Source organism: Prionailurus viverrinus, chromosome B3 (assembly GCF_022837055.1).
Source record: "Prionailurus viverrinus isolate Anna chromosome B3, UM_Priviv_1.0, whole genome shotgun sequence".
Lineage (NCBI taxonomy): Eukaryota > Metazoa > Chordata > Mammalia > Carnivora > Felidae > Prionailurus > Prionailurus viverrinus.
The window spans coordinates 133,104,610-133,121,124 of record NC_062566.1 but is presented as its reverse complement, the minus strand read 5'-3'; the positions used below and the strand labels follow the sequence as shown (position 1 = coordinate 133,121,124).

The window sequence follows — 16,515 nt, the reverse complement described above, 5'->3', positions numbered from 1 at the left end:
TGCTCCCATGCCCCCCTCGGGCGGCCTTGTCTGGCCTCAGACCCTCTCCCGGGCCACAGGGACTTTCCATTCCCCTGGCAGGGGGTTATCCGCCGGCCTGTTTCAGTCGCGTCCCTCACCTCGCACCTCTCACCTGGGGTGCCGTGGCTTTTTCCAAGTTTCCAGAGATTTCCGGTGAGCAGAATGCGGACACCAGTGCCTGCTTGGCGTCTCTCCTTAGTGACGTCTCACACGGATCACACCCTAAATAGACCCCCCCCCCCCGTCCCTGCCTCCCCACAGTCTTCCCACGTCCCAGTACAAGGGGCCTCTAGCTCCCCCGCTCAGCCAGGACCTGGGGCCATCCCCGTCCCCTCTTTCAGTCCCCTCCCCTGCTCTCTCTCTCTCTCTCTCTCTCTCTCTCTTAAATAAATAAATAAATACACATTAAAAAAAAGAATATGAGTCATTCAGGGCACTCTCCTGCTTGGAGCCCTGCTGGCCTCCTTGTGGCCTCCCTGGTGCAGAAGCCCCCACGTGGTCTGGCCCTGCCCACCTCGCAGCTGGGACAGCAGACAGCGGGGGGCCCGAAGCTCACTCCTGGAACACAGCTGGCCCTGCAGAACCCACAGCCCCCAGCTTGTACCAGGAGAAGGGAGGGTTTCGGCTTCCTTTACAAACAAGGGAACCTCCCAGAACGTTCTGTCTCGGGCTCCAGTCTGATGCAATCGTGGGTGAGTCCGCACCTTTGTTACACTTCTGCCTGCACGTCGTGTGGCAGGAGGCCTCCCCTGGTCCTTCCTGGTGGAACCGACCCTCCTCTGACTCCCCCAGATGTGTCCCCGCGCCTCTCCCCTTGCTATCCCTGCGACTGTCACTTCTCCCATCTCTGCCGTGAGACCGTTGGCGTCTGGCCAGTGGGGACGCACTTGCTGCTGGCTCCCTACAGATAGAGCTGAGAGTGAGCAAGCAAAAATGCCTCCGATCCTTCTGGGGCATACTTATCCTAAAAAGTGATTTATTACCTGGGGTTCTTATTAATCGGGACATCCTGGATGTTATCAGCAGCCCCACCTGCAGGGCGTGTAAAGGGGCGTCCCACCCAAGGAACAGAGAAGTCTCTGGCAGTGACCTGAGGACTTGCAGAGGCACAGAATCCTGTGGAACCAGCTGGCCATCCCCTCATTCATTCATCCGAAGAGAGTCCACTCCATGCCAAGCCCCGTGCCAGGCACTGGGGTGTAGAAATGATTCAGGGCCCTCACGGACCTCGTGGTCTATAAAGAGACCCAAACACACCGAAAGACGATACCTGTATGGTGTGGAAGCTGTTAGAAGGAGACACGGGGAGCTGGGATTCCAGGGCCGGGCTGGGGGGGCATCCGGAATGCTCCCCAGACAGGGACCTCTGGGCAGAATCCTGCGGAAGTGTTCTTCGAGCCGTTAGATGCCCAGCCCCAAACATTTCGATTCCTTGGGTGGAATCAGGAATATGAACTTTCAACCAGCTCCCCAAGTTATGTTTGAGAAACGCTTCTGCAGGGTCAAAGCTGCCTCCCTTGCCTGATTTGCTTCTAGCCTTCAAACAGCCTGGCCACCGGGTGTCATTACAATTGTTTCCTCTGTGCAAGAGAGGCGTGGCCTTGCTGCGTGGGCCTTGCTTGCCCACGATCACCTTGCTCAGCACTTGTGGGAGCAGAAGCTCGGACCCACATGTCCCGACCCACCTCTCATAGTCCTTCACCCCCCACTGCCCCCCCCCCCCCCCGCCCAGATCCACCTTCCCACCCCGGCCTGGGGCCCTTACCATCTGGGAAGGAATGAGACACGTGATCGAATCCACAGATGGTACCCGGCAGCCTCTGTGGGAGGCTGAGGGAGGAGCAGGGTCTCAGAGAAAAGACTCTGGGGGACCCCCACCCCCGACCCCCAGGCATAACCGTGAATGCTCAGCTCTCAGTATAATGGCGTTGGATCAGCCACTGCCCAGCCACCGCTCGCCAGCAGGCCGGGTGTGCGCGTGCATGCGTGTGCACACGTGTGTGCTTGCGTGTGCGGACGTGTGCACAGACGGGTGTAGGTAGGAGTGTCTCATTATCTGTACTCCGTGTGTCTCCGTGGAAAATCACACTGGATTGTCCCAAGGGGTCCAAGGACCTGGAATTGGGGGTCTGTAGCTGTTGCTAACTTAGTCCCGCCTCCCTCCCACCTCGTTGCTTGTGGAAAGGTGGGAGATGGTCTGTTTCGGGGTGCGGTTCCGCGGAAAAGTGGAGAAGGGCACTGATGTCACCTGTTCGCCATCCCCAGTCCCTTGCAGCAGGTGACTCTCTGACTTTCTGTTAACTGAGACGAAACTTGCAGAGGGTGGAGAGCAGTGTCAGGCACGCGGCAGATGGCTTCCATGTGCTACCTGGTATTATCACTGTCCCGGATCTCGGCTTCAAGGCCACCACCTCGGAGCTCCCTCGGGACCCCCGGCTGCAGAAGGTCTCCCCAGCTGTCTCTCTAGGCGCCCGTTCTCTTCCGTAAGTGGCCTCCTGCTTCTGTCTTTACAACCCCGATCCCATTCCTATCCCTTCATCTTCTTTTCTTTTCTCTCTTCTTTGCTTTCCTCTTTTCTCTTTTCTTTGACTTTTTTTCCTTTGCTTTTTTGTCGCCTTTTTCTAAAGAAAACAACCTTTTACGTTGAAATGACTTGAGATGCATGGAAAAGGTGTAAAAACAGTGCAGAGAGTTCCGGTGACAGATCGTCTTGTGTAACCATGGCATATTCATCGACGCGAAGACATGAACGTCGGTACGGTGCAGGTTTATTTGCATCTCACCAGTTTTTCCACTAATGCCCTTTTTTCTCTTCCCGGATCCCGTCCAGGAAACCGCATTACATGTAATTTCCACGTCTCCTCAGTCTCCCCTGGGCTGTGACAGTTCCCCGGGTGTCTCCGGCGGCTCGGGCTGCTGCTCAGAAGACCACAGATGGCGGCTTGTAAATAGCAGAAATGTACTTCTCACACTTCTGGAGGCTGGAGGTCTGAGGTCAGGGCCAGCGTGGTCAGATGAGAACCCTCTTCCCGGTCACAGGCTTCTGGGCGTGCTGTCCCACCGGAAGGAGTGAGGGAGCTCTCTGCGGTGTCTCTTATAAGGGCACAAACTGCTGGTCGCCTAGGGGGCTCAGTCGGTTAAGCATCTGACTCTTGGTTTGGCTCACGGTTCATGGGATCGGACCCCGGGTGGGTCTCTGTGTTGGCAGTATGGAGCCTGCTTGGGATTCTCTCTCTCTCTCTCTCTGCCCCTTCCCATCTCTCTCTCATGCTCTCTCTCTCTCAAAGTAGATAAATAGATAAATAAACTTAAAAAATATACGTGTATATACAAATGCCATTCATGGGGGCTCCACCCTCGTGATCTAATCACCTCCCAAGGGCCCCACCTTCAACCCCATCCAGTTGGGGGTTAGGGTTTTGACCACTTAGTCAGGGTAGCGGGCGTCAGATCTCTCCACTGACCATGACTCCCCATTCCTCCCTGGGCTCTGTTTGTAGAAGCAAGTTGCTCAATCAAGCTCAGGTTCCTTCGAACCTAACACTAACGAACACGCATTGTTTACTCTTCTTTCCTATTTTATTCTTTGTTATTTTTTTTATTTTATTGCCTGTCCACACAAGAATGGAGCCCCACCAGGGCAGGGACTTTTGTGGTGTTCTTCGCTTATTTTCAACACCCCGGACGGTTCCAGATACACAATGGGCATTCAGTAAACACCTGTGGACGAACAAATTGTCCTCGCCAGTTTACAATCCTATTTATCTGGTTGTTTACCTGGTTATGGCCAGAGCCCACGTCTGCTGGATGCACCGCTGTGCCCTTGTTCGGCTTCCATGCCCGAGTCCCCTTCAGCACCCACAAACAATGGCCTTTGGGTGAAAGAGCTAAGTAGGCGAAAATGGGATGGGCAGGGCTGCTCATTGGGTGGGAAGTGTTTCCTCTTGGAGCCCAAGGTCATTTTTCTGGTCTGAGTCTCTACAGAAGAGGTGGGGGAAGGAGTCCTCGGCTTAGCATGGTCCTCCACGTTCTGGTGGCAGGGGGGGTCGCAAGGGGGAGGTCCCGAGAGTCCATGTGGCCGGAGGGGGGGAATAAAAGTGCGTTCCCAAGAGCAAGACTGACTTGGCAATAGCTGCAGGAACTCAAAGGTAAGCGACTGTCACGGGCTACGTTGTGTCCCCCGCCAAGTTCATTTGTTGAGCTAGCCCCTAGCACCTCAGAATGTGGCTGTACTTGGAGGAAGGCCCTTTCAAGAGGGGATTGAGTTAAAGTGAGGTGGGTAGGGTGGGCTCCGATCCAGTCTGACCGGGGGAGGCCGAGAGACGGAGGAGGAGTTTAGTACACCTCGAGGGAGGACCCTGTGAGGGCACAAAGAGAAGAGGCCATCTTCGAGCCCAGCCAAGGAGAGGGGCCTCAGGAGGAACCCGGATCTCAGACTCCAGCCTCCAGGACTGTGAGAACATTAATTTCTGCTGTGAAGCTGCCCTGGTCGTGGTACTTCGTTACGACGGCCCTGGCAGCCTAACACAGTGGCTAAGAAAGAGGGTCCCGAGGAGGACGGTCATGCCTGCATGTGAGGTCCCGCAGACCCATTCATCCCCTTAGTTCACCAGACAGGATGGACGAGGCCAAGAGAAGAAAGGGCGGGCGGGGGCTCCGGGGGCGCAGGTGTATGGGTGCGCGCGCGCCCCCTAGAGGGCTGAGTGGGGGCTTGCGCTTACCTGCCGGCGGGAGCCTGAGGGACACAAGGGGTTCAGGGGGCCCTCAGGGTGTGGCCCGGGTATTCAAACGACCCTGAGATCGGAACGAGAGAGAACAGACACCAGCCTGGTGGTCCGGGTCCCTGGGGCCCGACCGCAAGCGCCTGCACTGGTGGCGACCGAAGTCCCGCGGTTCCCACACTCTGCAGCTCGCTCAACACCGTTCCCCAGCCCTTCCCTCTGCTGGAGTCCCACCCCTGCGCCCAGCCTGCCGTCTGTTGCAGACCTACTTACTCCTCCAGACCAGCTCTGCACCACCTGTTCGGAGAGAGCTTTCCTGACCTCCCCCCGCCCCCCCCCCCCCTACTCTGTCTCTCTCTGTCTCTCAGTTGCCATATCGTTTGTTCAACGATCCCAGGATCGTGAGACAATGGAGTTACGTGGCCAGCAATGACTGTCAGCGGGGAGCTTCAGCAGTGACAGGCAGGGGCCCCGGAGCCCATCCCAACCTCACACACAGTACCTGTTTGGTGGCCATGTGCCCAGTGACCTTTAGACAACGCTGGACCTTGGCCTTACACTCATCAGCCAGGCAGGGCCTACCCCTGACCTTGGACTGGCAGGGCAGACAGTGAGAGAAACGTCTGCCGGGGCAGAAAATGCACTTTGCAAGGGAAAGGCACACAGGAGCGGGCGTGACCCCACGAGGAGGCCCAATCCTAAAGCGCTGTCCTGAGTTCGAAACACAGAGGCAGGTGAGCGCTCTGGGGCCAGCTGCAGCCATCTGTCCCGCCATAAGCCAACACCTGTGCCATCCAGGTCCCAGAGCCTGAGCCTCTCACCGTCCTGGGTCTCGGGGCAAACCTTATGTCCCGTCTGCGAAACGGGTGCCCTGATACGCTGTGCAGGGCTGTCGAGGGATTCAGGAGCTCACACAGATGCAAAGCGTCCCCAGGGGCTGGTGTCTCCATTCCCAGAGTTACTTCCGTCGGACATCCGGTGTTTGCAAAATGCTTTATTGTTATTGCTGACACTAAAACACACTCTCAGTCACCAGTATCTTCAACTGACCCCTCTAGTATTTACAACAGGCCTCCGTCCTCCCGCCCCCAGCCGACTCCAGGAGGTTGTGACTGAAGCCACAGGATGGTTTTGGTGCTGTGATGGGCCATTTCTACTGGCTTTTCTTCGATGACAAGTAGCACTTGAATGTCTTAAAATCCACCGTGACTGGCACGGAACACCCCAGCCTCCTTTTATGATGTCAAGGAGCCTTCAGCCCTTGAGCTGACCCTGCGTTGTGTATATGGGGGAAATAGAGGCCCAGAGAGGGACACTATTAGCCTTATGTCCCACAGCTGGTTAGCTGGGACAGAAGCCCCGTTCCGGACTCCCACGTCAGTGTTCTTTCCAGCAGATAAATGCAACCACGCATGGGAAGCAAGATGGATTTTAAACCGTGATGAGTTGATAGCCCATATTACTAGCAGGTGGAGGACTGGGCTTGGAAATACGTTTCTTGGTAGAGATGTGAACCGCAGCAATCCCACAGAGCTTTGCGGCACCAGGCTGGGCGTCAGGTGCCTGGGCTGTGGGCGCCTCTCTATCGCTAACATGCTGTGTGACCTTGGGCAAGTCAACCAGCCTCTCTGGGCCTCAGTGCTAGACTCCGCTGATGAAGGGCGAGGGCAAGACCGAACGTTCTTCTTCAAGGCACCCCCACGCCTTGCGGTTGTGTGAGAAGAAGCAAATCATCAGTATATCAGGGCTATTATCGTTATTACTTGTAAAAACTTCAGTAGTCAAGGAAACGAAACCTGTGTGGATCAGCTTCCAGCGGATAGATGCCACAGAGCCTTCACCTGCCACTACGGAGGCCTGTGGCCTTTCAGGGGAAACACCCACCTCAGGGGTGGGCCACTTTGCCAAGGAAGAGAATGTTCGTGAAGTTCTCTACAATGAGCATGATAAAGGGCCTGTTGAGGATGACCTTGGGAGAGCTAACCGGGGCCGACCTGAACATGAAGACCGTCTCTGTGGCTGCAGCCGCTTTGGTCCCCGACTCGTCCACCTCCACCACGGCCTTGTGCACCATCTGCGGAGGAGACATCGGGTGTCACCGAGCCACTGGGGCTGGAAGATACCATCACGGGAGCCCGCAGAGCTTCCGCCTGTGGCGTCACCGTCAAAGTCTCCGTGCGGCTGCGCCCCAAAGCAGGCAGCGCACGGGACGATGGTGTGGCTAGGATCTGTGCCTGGAGGTGACTGCACATGGGCCTCCCATTGAATGCTCCTGGCACCTCCCGGCAGGGATGTGATTGGGCCTCCAATTTTATGTAGAGAAAAGAGGCTCAGAGAGGTCACGCAACTGTTGGAGGTCACACAGCTAGTGAGTGAAGGAGGTAGCACCTAATTCTTAGTTTTGATGGCTTCATTGGGGGGCTCCTTCCCCTAAGACACATTGCAAACAGGATAAGACACAAAGGGTACCTTTGCTTCTTGAAGGAAGAGAGGAGAGTGAAAGAGAGAGGGAAAATATGGAATGGGATGGAATGGAATGGAATGGAATGGGTGGAGTGGAGTAGAAAGGAATAGAGTAGAATAGAATAGAATAGAATAGAATAGAATAGAATAGAATAGAATAGAACAGAAATCTCTGAAAACAGGGGCTCAGGAGGTTCTGAGCTCACCTCAGACACCTGGATGTTGGAGTGGTTGGTGAGGCCAGTCAGGTCAGCATGGGAGGTGAAGACGTCATTGATGCCCAGCTTGGGGAGGACTTTCTCCAGCTGGTAGGAGCCCTCAATGGAGAGCTTGGGAAGGTAGAGCTCAAGCTGCCTGGAAAGAGGAGAGGAACTTTCCTAGACTCTTCCAGAGCATCGGCTCACTGAGCTTATATCCCCGCTATCTCCCCTCGGCTTCATAATGACCCTTCAGCCCCCCATCTAGAGCCCCCCCTCACTCTGCACTGGGACCTGGGCTGCCCCCAGAGTTCCCCGCCCACTCCGATGGCACCCTGGGACACTGGGCTTCCGGCCCTGCTCCCTCCAGCTGGGCCAGGGCCCCGGAGGCTAAGACTTCACGTGGTTTCCCTGGGCTTGGAGGCAGCCCCTGGGCTGGGAGGAGTCCTTCCCACTCCCCCCGTGTCTCTGTGACCATGTGCAGGGTCAGGCTGGCCCCACGTCATCTGAGGAATACCTCTTTGTGGACATCTTGAGCCACGTCCTCAATGTCTTCTCATTCAGCCCATTCTCCAGCCGCCCCATCCTGCCCTGGCTGGGGAGAACGAACAGGGCGGTGGCGTCCCCTTGGTAGGGAACCCCCACCACCCGGCAGGAGAGGCTCCGGTCCAGGAAGTAGTAATACAGGTCTTTGTGCTTCATCATGGGCACCTGCACCACCGTCTCCGAAGTCACGTGGAAGTCCTGCTTATGAGTGTTTTTGTGGTCGAAGCTCGTCTCCCACTTAGCTAAATATTAACATGGAAAAAAGGGAGCAATTCTCAGCCACAGATGAAAAGCACAGAGACAGCAAACGCCTCCCTCAAACAGACCTCACCCTCCTCGGCGAAGCCTCCTCGGTGGCGGTGACCGCCGAACCCTGGGGAGAGAAAGGCTCGCCTTTCTAGAACTTTGGAGACATGCCTGAACTTTCTGTGGGGCTTTTCCTTCTGCGTGTGCAGAGCCAGGAGGCTGGTTTCCATGTCTTCGGAGGCCCTTAACCGCTAAGGTTGTTTGTTTGATTCTCTGATGTTACTCGAGGTCAAACCTCCAAGGGAAGAGGGTAAAAAATATGGACACTTGACAAAGCGACACTCTATCTGGCTGAGTTATTCTGTTCTCCGCTCTTTTCCCATTTGTGGATTTTGATCTAAGTGTGGGAGGGAGGTTTGTAAGGTTCCTGGAAATACATGATTCTTCCTACTGAGAAGCCTTCACGCATAGTTACTGCTCTGTCTGATTCCTGCACTCTTGCGTCAACGGGATACAAGTAGTTGTTCATCTTCTTCATAGTCATCAAATACGGAACCCACCCCTGGGCCCCACTCGGCTTCTGTCACACCTGTCCCCTGCAGCCTGGTGTCATAGACAGAGCCCTGCACTAGGGGACAAGAAATCTTGGAATCCCAGCTGGGTGGTCGCCATCCGTGCTAAGGGGAGGTGTTTAACAGGTTAACTAGTTTTCTCTTTCCTCTCTCCCTCCCCTCCCCTCCTCTACCCACTCCTGCCTTCCCACCCTCAGCCAGGCCCCATACAGGCACCGAGGGGCTCAGCGTATAGAAGGAGAAGCAGACGTGAGCACCGAGTGGGGGAGGGGTGTCCCCGAGAAATGTCATGGAAGCGGGGAGAAGACTCTCCAAAGGGACAGGTGCTTGTTGAGAGATTTCTCCGGCCGAGGGAATGGCCCCGAGGAAGACGCTCCCCAAGGGAAGGTATTCCAAGCCCCCCCAAGACCCGCGGTCCTGCCCTCAATAGCATTACGGTGGCCATGGTGATCTCATGCTTTAGAACTAGTGTGGATGCTATGGACCGGGGCCCATGGACAGGACCCAGCACTTCCTCAGCGGAGGAAACAGCGGCCTGGTGTAGCTGACATCACCTTACACCATAAAAAGATGCTTGGCTTCCCCTCTCCTGCTTGTTGGCCTCACTCTGTCAACAGGCACCAGAAGGGACTAAATCTACGCCCACTCCTGTATGTGTGGGAACGGGGTGCTCTCTTGACCAAAGCAGCAGAAAGGAGAGAGTTCGAGCGCAGGGGTCTTACCTTTAAAGAAAATGTAATTCACCATAACCATGACCTCAGTGCTATCCAGGTCCTTAACTAAGTCCACAATCTTGCCTTCAGTTTGTTTTGCCACGTAGTCGTTGATCTGCTTCTGGGCCCCTGCGGGGTCCCCAAAGTGGGCGGGGAAAGTGTCTGCCAGGTACAGTGTCCTCACGGCACTCAGGAAGGCGTCCTGGACGGGCACCGTGGGGCTGATGAACAGAGCGTTGCCAAGGTTCAGCCGGAGGCCCTTTCTGGGCCGGGCGAGCTCCCCCAGCAGCTGGCGGAAAGAGTTGTGGAGCCCCTGCTCCGAGCCCGCCTGGGGACCGAGGCCCAGGCCTTCTAGAATCTGTGCCTTCGTGTCGGACCGGGCCCCCAGGGACAGCATGGCCAGGGACGCGGAGATGCTTAGAGGGGAGAAGAAGATGTTCTGGTCGGGGGCAGCTGTAGCCAAGGCCCTGTAGAGGTCGAAGGCAAAGTCCCCGCTCATGGGGGCCACCGTGCTGACCACGGGTGCCTCCTTGACCCTCTTCTTTGTCTCCCGGGAGCCGTGGCGGTGCAGGGTGGCCCCGGGCGGGCTGAGGAACATCAGGCAGAAGAGGAGGCAGAGCGGCATTGTGGCTGAGCCCCGTCCTGAAAGGGAAAGTGGGAAGGTGTCCTCAGAGAGGAGACCGGGGGGGAAGCGGGTAAGGCCGGTACCCCAGAGATGTCACCACCCAGCGCACGGCATCCACGGAGACGACGAGCCCGTGAGGTTGGGAGCGAGGGTTTAAGAAGAGCCACAGGGGCTCGAGGACAGAGACCGGGGGACGTGGGGGCCTCATGGCGGGAGAGGAAGGGGAAGGCGGAGGGTGCAGCCCCGAGGTGGGGCTCGAGGTGGGGCTCTCATCCGCACCAGGGTGCGCGTTACGGGGAGGGGGGGACGTGGGGCTGGACGATGCTCCTTGTTCTGCCTGATCAGCCTGCTTCCAAAGTGGCCTGTGACTGTCACTCCAATCCCCTGGGGGTAGCATTTGCAAGGCCTCATGGTCCTTCCGTGAACTCAGACCAACTACGCCCCACGGACCCCCTCAGAACTGCTGGATTTATCCCTGTTTGCTCAGCAAATGGACATCGAACATCATGGCGGGCAGGGGCCAGGCTCCAGAGGCTCATTGGTGACCACTCGGATGCCAATCGGCCCCTTTTCTCCTTCCCCCCGGGGCTGCTCTAGGACCCTGCGGCCAACCTTGCTCCTCATCAGAGCCCCTCCCCCGCTCCCTCCACCCCACCCCCCTGTGAGGAAATCCTGCCCTCTTAATGTGAGCACCCAGACTCCCCCCCTATTCTGTGATGGCCGAATTGTGTTCCCCACACTCCTGGGTTGAGGTCTTAACCCCCAGCACCTCAGGACGTGACTGTATTTGGGGAAAGTGCCTTTAAACAGGTAATTAAGTCAAAATGATGTCTGTGGACGGGCTTTGATCCCATCTGACTGGGGTCCGATGAGAAGAGATGGGAACACAGCTTCACACGCACACGCTCGGAGGGAAGGCCGCGGGAGGACACAGGGAGGACACCGCCGTCTGCAAGTCGAGGAGACGGGCCTCAGAAGGAACCGGCCTCTCCGGCACCTTGACCTCAGACTTCAGGCCTCCAGGCAGTGAGACAGGAACCTTCTGTTCTGTGGTGCTTTGTTGTGGCGGCCCAGCCGACACCTATCTCCTTCCTTCCGTCCCCCAGACGAGGACGCCCTCGTTTCTTGTGTCTCCTCCGCCCCCTACGTGGGCCCTGGAGGGTCTTCAGTCCCTCCTTCCCCCTTTCCTCCCTCCGGTCCATCTACCTAGACCCCTCCTCTCCAACCAGGAGCGCTTCCTGTGCCCCAGAGGCCTCCCGAAGCCCCCTGTGTTCACAGTCCCCTGCAGCCCAGCCTCCTGGGCTCAAGTCTCAGCCCGGCTGCTTCTTGTGAGTGTGGTTTGGAGCAAGTCACCTACGGCCCCATGCCACTGTCCCTCACCTGTACAACGGAGGTGATGACGTTACCCGTGTCGGCCGTGGCTGGGGGCTTTAAGGACTCGACACGCCTGAAGTGTCACAGCAGGGCCCCGCGCGGACCTGGTGCAGTAGAGTGCGAGCTGTGGCTGTGGCAGCTTCCAGCCACCCCCCCACCAGAGGTCCCCATTTCCTCTGCTGTGCGCGTGGGGTACGCGCTCCCAACGCTCTCGCGCCGGCCTGCCTGACCGCTGACGACAGCCTTTCTCCGGGGTGAGAACTCCCTCCAGCTGGGTCTTCTCCCTCCTCGGACACCATGTCATCAGGTCCCCAGCCTCAGGGCCCTGCCGGAGTCCCGTGACCCACGCAAACCCAACCCCCAAAGGGCCCCAAACATCTGCATTGGACATCGCGTGCAAAGTGGCCCGCTGAGGTGGCGGCCGGGGCGCCGGTGAGCTTGGGCCAGGCGGACCTGGGCGGTCGTGGTCTTTGAGAGAAGCCCAATGACTCCAGCAGGCCGCGCTCACCAACCCTGGCCTCCAAATTGCCCCTGAGCTCATAACGGAAGCCCATTTAGAATGTTCCGTCCGTGGAAGCTGCGGCCACCCAGGACCAAAGAGAGCAGCCTTTGGTTCCTCGACCGGCGCCATTCTGCAGATGGGTAATCTGAAGCCCAGCGAGCTTGAGTCACTGGCTGATAGTGGCAAAGCGTGGGCCCAGACCCGGTGCTGATGCTCAAGGCCGATGCTCTAAACCACCACACCATTTGGTTTCCCCACATCCCTGGCCCCCCCCTTCTGTGTCACAGCCTCTCTGTGTCACAGTCCTTGTCTTCCCGGCCTCAGCAGCCACCACTATAGCTGCTAATCGGCAGATAATTAAGAAACAGGGTCCGGGCTTCCCAGGCTGACACTCCCTTATTGTTTACACGCTGAGAATGCCAGTCTTTCAAGGACACGGGTGGTTTAATCTCGGGGCCCTTTAAAACAGTCTGTTCTGCAGCACAATATGATCCCTCCTGCAAAGTGTTAGAACCATCACTGTAGCGAGATCCTGGTGGACAAGATACGCAGCTCTCCTCCCCCTTATTATCAAAGATTAACCCCGAGCTCATGATCACCCTAAAAGAAAGGCCTTCAAAGAATAGTTGCAGGCACAGAGGGAGTTTCCTGCTTGGATGGGGCCTAGAGGCAGTTGACTCCCGCAGGAGAGTTCTGGCCTCCTGTCCCTCAGCCTGCCTGGTGGCCTTGGACCAGTCGCATCCCCTCTCTGGGCCTCAGTTTCTTTACAAACAACTCAAGGTCTGTCAGTTGCTGTGGCCGGTAACCCTTCTTCCCTCCACTGCCCCCCACAAACACCAGAGGTCTAGGCCTGATGGGCCAGAGCCCACAGAGTCTCCCTGGGGAGTGGGGTCTCTTTGGAGGGACCCCAGCCTCACTCACTCTCCTCCAGGCTGCAGGTGGGGACCTAGAAACCTCTCTCCATTTGGGCTCACTCTTATCTCTTGTTAAAGCCAGTATTTAGAAAGGCCACTCTACAAATATCACTACATTCAACCATCACCAAAAGTGAACATTATGGGGGCGCCTGGGTGGCGCAGTCGGTTAAGCGTCCGACTTCAGCCAGGTCACGATCTCGCAGTCCGTGAGTTCGAGCCCCGCGTCGGGCTCTGGGCGGATGGCTCGGAGCCTGGAGCCTGTTTCCGATTCTGTGTCTCCCTCTCTCTCTGCCCCTCCCCCGTTCATGCTCTGTCTCTCTCTGTCCCAAAAATAAATAAACGTTGAAAAAAAAAAAAAAGTGAACATTATGGGCACCATTTTACAGATGACTAAACTGAGGCTTAGCAAAATGCAATAGCTCGTGCCAGCCGGTGAGTGATGATGGAACCAGGGTTCGAATCCAGATTCCTGTGTCTGGTGGATCCACTGCCTCTTGTCTTCCTTTCGTGGCTCTAAGAAGTAACAGCTCTCATTCCTCTTCTCCTGTAGCTCCTGGTGAGTTTCCCGGGGTCTCTCGCAAGCCGTTCACCTGGATTAGCTCATTTCTACGCCTCCACAGCAACACGGAGTCGGTATCATTCTCATCATTGGTACAGAAGAGGAAACAGAGGGTCAGAGAGATCGCTTCCGAGAAAGTGGAGGCCTCGGGGTGCTCATTTCATGTTTCTTACGTTTAAGCCCAGGCTGTGCCATCCCGCTGCTGGGCCTCTGGTGGAAATGACAGAGTTGACAGAGTTTCATGCCAACCTGGACCCGGGGGTGAGTCTGCTTCGGGTCCTGGGAGCCTGGCTCTCGGGAGACCAGCTCTCAGCCAGGAGACCGGAGCCAGGCCTGGCCGACCCCCTCCTGATGCCAGTGTTTCTGCAGAAATGCCCCACGGGTCCGAGGGAGGGGGACAGATCAATCAAGTCCATCTGGCATCCCAGGCCAAAGTGACTTGAGCCGGCTGGGGAGGGCAGGGGGTGGGCGGGTGCTGAGGAAGTCCTCCCATGGAGCCCACCGTCCAGGGATTCGAAATCTGTTGCATTTACTCCAAAGGTTAGGCAACAAAGTCCTACCGGGTCAACTTTGGACTCTGCGGTGGGAGGTGTGGCTGAGGAGGTCTGTCCACTGAAAAGGGAGATGTACGAAGGAGAGCCCAGGCAGGGAGGGAAAGACAAAACCCCAGGCTCCCCTGGATGCTTAAGGACAGGACGCCGGAGAGCTTCCTGGGAGCAGTGACCTAGGGAACTTTCTTCACCTCCCTCCCCGTCCCCAGACCACCTGCAAGGCTTGTCGGTTTCTAGCTCCAGAACGGGTCTTCCGCCTGCCTGCCTCTCCCAGTTTTCCCTGCCACGTCCTTATAGAAAACTTGCTGCCTTTCGCCCCGACCACCCCACACCTCCTCCAGCCCCCAGACCCATTCTACACACGGCATCTGAAGGATTCTCCCTCAGTCCCCGACTGGGCCTCAGCGCCCTGCCGCCTAGGAGTGCCATTGCCAGCCTCCGTGTGTGGGGCAGGACCTAGCCGATCCGTGCAATCACCACCGGGCCCCGTGTGGTCTGGTTCCACCCGGCTCTCCCCAGCCTCAGCCTGATCTGCTCTGTCCTTGCTCATGTGTGTCCTCCGGGTACAGTTCTCAGCTCAGCAGACAAGCCCCGTCACAGTCCTGAGCCTTTGCACGCCGTGCTGTCCCCTGGAACCCTCTGTCAGCCTCCCTGACCACGGCCAGCTTCTCCCTGGGCCTCAGGCCCCTGCTTGAATGCCGCTTCTGGGCGATGCCGTGGCCCTGCCTGGCCCTCCCTCTGCAGTAGCATTCTCTTATCACGGCCCCTCCGTTTTGCTCACTGCTCCATCAGCGATGGAAATGCAACCCCACATCGTGCCTTCTTGTGTCCCGGCCTCTCTCCCCGACTCGAACATGTGCTCCTAACAGACAGGACCCGCATCGACACCTCCTCTTGCTGTGAGATTTGCAGTCAGCGATGGTGCTCAGACACCTTTGTGGAATGAATGAATGAATGAATGAGTGAAGTCCTTCTCTGTGGCTCAGAGGTTTTAGAGCACACGCTGGACGCGGAGCCGGGCTGGGCACCCAGGGCTGAGCCCTCCTGGCCCCAGGGCTAACTCTGCCAGGTGACCTTGAACACCTCCCACCCTGCTGTTCACCTTCTGTTTCTTTTTTCTTTTTTTAAGACCTGAGGCGCGACTGCTATACGAGAAGCCATTCCTATTTACCCTGCACACCTGAGAAATCACCTTCACCACAAACACCCACCACGTCCTGACCCCCCCCATCCCCCCCGCCCCGCCCACCACCTTATTCTTCACGCTGCGGCTTCTTGATCAGTGAACGGGGACGTTGGTCAGGGGTACGTTGTCCCCTTTTATGGTTACATTTCTTGCCAAGGGCCCCGTCCTTAGAAACACTGAAAATCACACTCCTTTTGTGTCTACGTGTTGCCTATTTCACCAACAGCCAAGCGGCGTCTGGCCCTCGAGGAGCCACTGTGGTCATTCTGGGAGGCAGCCCTCCGGGCAGGGCGGCCCCAACTCGGGGAAACAGGTAAATGGGTATGTGATCGCTTCTCGTGATTGCTAGAGGTCCGAGATTGCAGGCACAGAAAACAAGAGAGAAAAGCGACGGCCTCCGGGGAACCCGCCTGTGTGCCACACACTCTGTCCCCACTACGTCATTTCTGAGTTTGTCCGCCTCGGCGCTGTTGGCATTAGAGGCCGGGGTATTCTTTGTCGTGGGGCTGTCCCGTGCCCTGTAAGGGGTTTAGCAGCGCCCCCGGCCTCTACTCTACTCGCTAGATGCCAACACAGCCCTCTCTCCAGTTGTGCCAACTAAACATGTGTCCAGATGTTGCCAGACGTGCCCTGGGGACAAAGGCACTCCCGGGTGAGAGCTACCGTATCACGGGACCCTCATGGTCGCCACGCAGAAGATGTGATCATTTGCATCTCACCTACAAGGAAACTGAGGCACAGCCAGATTTAGAGTCGTGCCCGAGTTCACACAGCTGGGAGAGGGGCACACAGGCCCTGGCTCCTTCCCCCCGCCACTGGGGGAATTTTCCTGTTCACTCTGGGACAGCACCAGAGCTTTGAAGCCCTCCAAATCCCACAACCCCAGCCTCCTGTCCTCGCCGTTCCACGCTCACCCTCACGCCCCCGGGCCCTCCGTCTGCCCACGGCATCTGTACTCACCCTGTCCCATGGCCGAGCGTGCACACGGCGCAGGTGACAGTCCCTCACGTTCAGTGTAAAGCAGAGAGCCGATGGGGCAGGAACCAGCATTTGTCGCTGACCACAGTCGGGCTCTGACTCCGCCCCCCCTTGGCCCAGCCCTGTCCTGTCCCGTGGGTATTCTAGCCAACAGGCAGGCCGCAGGGACAGCCACCTGAGCTCTGACCCGGGCTCGCTTCCCCACCGGCCCCACACAGACCCCCGTTTGCCTGCAGTGGCACAGGGTCCCCAGGGGAGCGACCCGCTGCTGGCATTCCAGACACAGGGAAAGGGACACCCTCTGGCAAACATCCCTTTCTCTGGGCTGATTCCTCTGTCTCCTG

At 57.4% G+C, this 16,515-nt stretch overlaps 1 protein-coding gene across 1 annotated transcript; it reads right to left on the bottom strand.

The window, feature by feature from the left end:
* Positions 1 to 6,533: 6,533 nt before the first annotated feature.
* SERPINA5 (serpin family A member 5) lies at positions 6,534 to 16,266 on the bottom strand. Its single transcript, XM_047864616.1, has 5 exons — positions 16,154 to 16,266; positions 9,489 to 10,121; positions 7,920 to 8,190; positions 7,412 to 7,559; positions 6,534 to 6,816 (listed from the first exon to the last, which is right to left on the bottom strand). The coding sequence occupies exons 1-5, from the start codon at positions 16,161 to 16,163 to the stop codon at positions 6,628 to 6,630; spliced, it is 1,251 nt and encodes a 416-aa protein (XP_047720572.1). The 5' UTR covers positions 16,164 to 16,266; the 3' UTR covers positions 6,534 to 6,627.
* Positions 16,267 to 16,515: the final 249 nt, after the last annotated feature.